Genomic DNA, 5,404 nt, shown 5'->3' with positions numbered 1-5,404 from the left:
TTCTGTTGCGCGACTGCGACACGGCCGAATTTTGATCTCCTGCTACCCGGAGCAGATCCCTGATCTGCATCAAGCCTCTGCCAGCTTCCGACTGAGAGGGCTGGATGGACTCTGCTATACGGGTCGCAGCTGCCAAATTCTGGATTGGGGTTCGATATACCTGAGTCAGAAGGAAGAGTTGACGTCGACTGGTGTCGGGAACTCGTTGCCGCGCGCGCTCGTCGAGTGCTCGCTGAAGATTCTCCAGTCGAGTGCGTTCGGCCAAATTGGCCAAACGTGCCTCCTCCAAGGCGCGAGCCTCAGGGGTTTCTCCTGCGATGGGAGTACGCAGGACATCCACGTTCCTGCGGCGAAGTTCTTCTCTTTGCAGAGAGCCGAGTGGCTCGGGCTGGTACTCTTCGTGGTCTCGTGCGGGGTCGCCTCCGTCGCCTGCTCCACCATCACGGGCGAAGCCAGGGGGACTGCGGGGCCTGTCGAGCATCATGATATCCGCCGCTGGATCACTGCTATCGCACTCGGATGCGGTCTCTACGGAGCCAGTCGACAGATCGAATAGGCCGTAGAGAGATTCGTCGGGCTCGATTGCCGCAACTTGGGTGGTGGCCGTCTGGCGAGCCACCGCGTGCCTCACCCACCGCTGAATCCTCGACCGGCCCGAGCGCTTGCGCTGGCGGGAGACCGGGAGGGTGGTCGATGGGGATGTCGACCGATACGGGGTCGACGGTTGCCGCAGCAGAATACCGCGGACACATGCGCGAAAATGCATCGCACCGCGGACGGGGAGCGCATCAACGTCGAGTGGAGCCTCCTGGAGCCAGGCGGAGTCGTCGGCGATGAAGGTGAGAGCGCCGAGACGGATCTCTCGACCCTCGACCAAAACTCCAGCAGCCACCATGATGAAAGTACTCGGAAGAATCGCAACTTCTCCACAAAATTGCTAAAAACACCTGCCCCACGGTGGGCGCCAACTGTCGTGGTTCTAAGTCTGACAGTAGAGTGGGGGGTAGGTATAGAGAGGCAAGGTCCTAGCTATGGAGAGGTTGTAAACACAAGGGATGTACGAGTTCAGGCCCTTCTCGGAAGAAGTAAAAGCCCTATGTCTCGGAGCCCAGAGGCGGTCGAGTGGATTATATGTATCTGAGTTACAGGATGCCGAACCCTTCTGCCTGTGGAGGGGGGTGGCTTATATAGAGTGCGCCAGGACCCCAGCCAGCCCACGTAATGAAGGGTTTAAGGTGTATTTAGTCCGGGGCGTTACTGGTAATGTCCCACATAAAGTGTCTTAACTACCATAAAGTCTACTTAACTACAGGCCGTTGCAGTGCGGAGTGCCTTTTGACCTCCTGGTAGTCGAGTGAGTCTTCGTGGTCGAGTCCTTCAAGTCAGTCGAGTGAATCCCTCGTTGGTCGACTGGAAGGTGACCTCTTTTAAGGGTGTCCTTGGGCAGGGTACTTAGATCAGGTCTGTGACCCTACCCTAGGTACATGACCCCATCACCTGGAGCGCCTCCGCGCCTCGCCGGCGGAGGAAGGAGGAGGGCGCAGCGGCCATGTGCGACGGCGGCGCATCCACTTGCTCCAGGACCGAGAGTAGGAAGGGCGGCGCGAGATTGACGGCTAGAGTCACCCTTAACGTCGTCAGTTCGCACCCGTTACGCCACGTCATCAAAATCGGGACCCACATGTCATAATCAAGATTAAAATGCTCAAAGCGATGGGTTAGTGTTTTCTGCAAATGATTAGGTCGAGAATAGGTGATTTCTGACAGAAATTCGTATAACGGTGTTTTCTGCAAACCAATGCGTCAACGTGGTGGTTTTCTGCAATTCTCTCAATTGATGCAGATGACGGGATTCCAACTTCCTTTTCGGAAAAAAAGGACTGGTGACAAGATGGTGACACACCATTTCTTCTCATTAACGCGTGTACACACCTTGCAAGGTAGTCAGGTAAACCGGTGGTGCCATGTGTGCTCTCATGTCCCGTGAAGATCGTTTGTTTGAGGAAACGCAGGAGAGCTGCGATTTCATTATAAGACGAAAATGAAGATCGTTTGTGGACGTGTAATCTTGCCTGATTTCCGTTAATTGTGCAGGCTATTCTCTTTTGTTTTTAGTGCTTGCAGGCTATTCTCTTCTTCTTAACTAGTAGACTGAGGTCTATGGGCTTCATTAATACATATGTTCGTGACAAATTTGTTCAATTGATTTTTTTTTTGCCAAGCCAAGCAAAACATGTGATTACAAACACCTGCAAAACCAGTTGGAGACATAGTCCGCAGAGTCTGCTCAAGTGTGGTCGCGAATCAAACATACTTTTAGCATGCATGTGCAAAGAGTTGTGCATGCGTGTGTGCCTGAGTGTGATGCTAGTGACTTGCGAAGGACCAGAGTCCTAATTACCTCGCACTCATTCCATTGCAATATGCAGGCCGTAAAGCTTTGATCGATAACTAATAAAATAATTTACATGTTTTTTTTGCGAGGATTCTTCTTTAAGAACTCCAAGGATTCTTTTTTAAGAACACTTTCTTCTTTTTGCTACTCTCTCTGTTCATAACATAAGATGTTCTAACATGGTCAGATGTACATAAAGATGTTTTAGTGTATTTCTTCATTTATTTCAGTTCATATATAAATCCATATTGAAGTGTCTAAAACATCTTATAAGTATTTGTTAACGGAGGGGGTATTTCGTAATCATCACTTACACATAGGGTCAAAACTCACATTCAAAATACGTCATACGTACAACTTACAATTTGTAAAGGAAGGCAGTAGCGTGCATGCATATACTTGCATAGAGCGTGAGAGGACGTGTATGGAGTGAGTGACGTCGTGAGTGTGGTGTTAGTGTGGTCGTGTACATTTTCTTAATATGCACTTGAAAATGAGAGTAACCATTCCTAATTTTCCTTCTATATAAACCCATGCCATCCCTGCAGCATTTGGGCAAGCAAGAAGCTTAAGCAACACGTAGCCTTACCACACACCCTGAGCTCTAGTAGCACATTCCCACAGGCCACAGCTAGCCATGTCTCTGCCCACGTTCATCTTCGCACTCCTCGTCGTGAGCTGCGCCGTCGCCGCTCCCCGTGCGCTCGCGGCACGGGAGCTCGCCGGCAACGACGCCATCGCCGTCGAAGCTGCCATGGTGTCGAGGCACGAGAAGTGGATGGCGGAGCACGGGCGCACGTACGCGGACGAGGAGGAGAAGGCGCGGCGGCTGGAGGTATTCCGCGCCAACGCCAAGTTCATCGACTCGTTTAACGCCGCGGAGGAGAGCAGCCACCGGCTGGCCACCAACAGGTTCGCCGACCTCACCGACGAGGAGTTCCGCGCCGCGAGGACCGGCCTCCAGCGCCCGGCGGCGGCCGTGGCTGGCGCCGGGAGAGGCGCTGGGGGGTTCAGGTACGAGAACTTCAGCCTGGCCGACGCAGCGGGGAGCATGGACTGGAGGGCCATGGGCGCCGTCACCGGCGTCAAGGACCAAGGCTCTTGCGGTACGTACAATCAACACGACAACACTAGCACGCACGCTACTGCAGATGCATACAAATTAAGCTGCAGAACATTGCAAGCACCGGAACATTTACCACCTGGATCAAGCTTTTTTAGACTTCTAAAAATGTTAAAAAAGAACTTGCAAGTGGCAACACGCGCGTAGGAAAAGTAAAAAATTGACGTGAGATTGTACCGGGATGACCAGAGTCTACAAACAAGTCATGCGTGCACTTTTCGGTCAACCCAGACAGCAAGAGGAGTCAGCGTTCACTTTACTTCAATGATTGGAGTATCATTCTTAATTTTCCATTTTGGACATGTCCTAAGCTGAATTGCCTCTGTTTCATCATTTAATCAAATAACTTGGGTGACATGCATATGCAGGCTGCTGCTGGGCGTTCTCGGCGGTGGCGGCGGTGGAAGGGCTGACCAAGATCCGCACGGGGCGGCTTATGTCACTGTCGGAGCAGCAGCTGGTGGACTGCGACGTGAACGGCGACGACGAGGGCTGCGCCGGCGGCCTCATGGACAACGCCTTCGAGTACATGGTCCGCCGCGGCGGCCTCACCACGGAGTCGTCCTACCCGTACCGCGGCACGGACGGGTCGTGCCGCCGCTCGGCCTCGGCCGCGTCCATCCGGGGGTACGAGGACGTGCCGGCCAACAACGAGGCCGCGCTGATGGCGGCCGTGGCGCACCAGCCCGTGTCCGTGGCCATCAACGGCGGCGACAGCGTGTTCCGGTTCTACGACAGCGGCGTGCTGGGCGGGTCCGGCTGCGGCACGGAGCTCAACCACGCCATCACGGCGGTCGGGTACGGCACGGCGAGCGACGGCACCAAGTACTGGATCATGAAGAACTCGTGGGGCGGGTCGTGGGGCGAGGGCGGCTACGTCAGGATCCGCCGCGGCGTGCGCGGCGAGGGCGTCTGCGGCCTCGCCCAGCTCGCGTCCTACCCTGTCTAGCTCGCTAGCTTGCCGTATGGTTAGTGTCTGGTTCGCTACGCTATAAGCACCCGTACGTTCCTGTCACATCCATGGCTTATCCGATCGACTACACTAGCTACTCGTAGATAAATAATCTGAAGTTAATTAAGATTGTGTGTGTACATATAGATGTGTACTGTAGATGGTAAATAGGTACTGTAACGACCCAATCAAAGTATGTGCGGGGTTGCTTGTATTGTTGTACGTAGCTGCGTGTGCATGTATCATGAAACCATGATGAATTTGTACAGACTGGCTTGTAAGTTGTAACTGCAGAAGATGTATTGGTGAGCTGCGTATTTCACCGCAAAAAAATATACAGAAGATGTATTAGGTTGCGTATTTCGCCATTATATATACACTGTTCCATACTTCCATTGCTGGTTTGCCATACTAGCTACGTCGACAGTGATGGTGTTCATGCTGACAGTGTGGAGTAGATCCAAAAACGACTTTATCAGCTCGCAGCAGCCTAGAGCCACTGGAGCATGTTTCGCCATTTCCGTCATGGTATTTTGTGTGCACGACATCCACACGTCGGGCGGACAAACGACGTTGCTTTCTGCCATTAAGGAAGCCATCCTGCTCTGTTTCGTGACGGCTGCGAACTGGCTGGATTGGCACTGCAACAGGATCAGAAGAGCAGGGTGGGGAAGAGCCGGAGGAGGATGACTGGACGAGTCCGTTGAGATAGGCCCCCTTGAGATGGAAATGGAACCCGTACCGTACGTAACGTATTCTGGCCGGTGGGCATATGAATGGCCCAGCTTTGGCTTTGTAGGTGTCCGCAGGTTGAGCTTGAGAATCGACATACTTGGCTTGGCCCGGCTAGCAAACGACAGCATCTCTCCTTGGTATACGAGGCTTTTTTGATTCGCAAGATTTCAAATGGTTGGCAAACCGCAAGAAAAACATA

The 5,404-nt window shown here is 53.1% G+C and overlaps 1 protein-coding gene across 1 annotated transcript; it reads left to right on the top strand.

The window, feature by feature from the left end:
* The first annotated feature begins 2,961 nt into the window (after positions 1–2,961).
* On the top strand, positions 2,962–4,859 carry LOC119311846 (senescence-specific cysteine protease SAG39-like). The gene is made up of 2 exons (XM_037587560.1): positions 2,962–3,501; positions 3,887–4,859. The coding sequence occupies exons 1-2, from the start codon at positions 3,033–3,035 to the stop codon at positions 4,465–4,467; spliced, it is 1,050 nt and encodes a 349-aa protein (XP_037443457.1). The 5' UTR covers positions 2,962–3,032; the 3' UTR covers positions 4,468–4,859.
* The last annotated feature ends 545 nt before the right edge of the window (positions 4,860–5,404 follow it).

Source organism: Triticum dicoccoides, chromosome 5B, assembly GCF_002162155.2.
Source record: "Triticum dicoccoides isolate Atlit2015 ecotype Zavitan chromosome 5B, WEW_v2.0, whole genome shotgun sequence".
Taxonomy (NCBI): Eukaryota; Viridiplantae; Streptophyta; class Magnoliopsida; order Poales; family Poaceae; genus Triticum; species Triticum dicoccoides.
The sequence above is the reverse complement of the archived record's forward strand: the minus strand, read 5'-3'. Positions and strand labels throughout refer to the sequence as shown.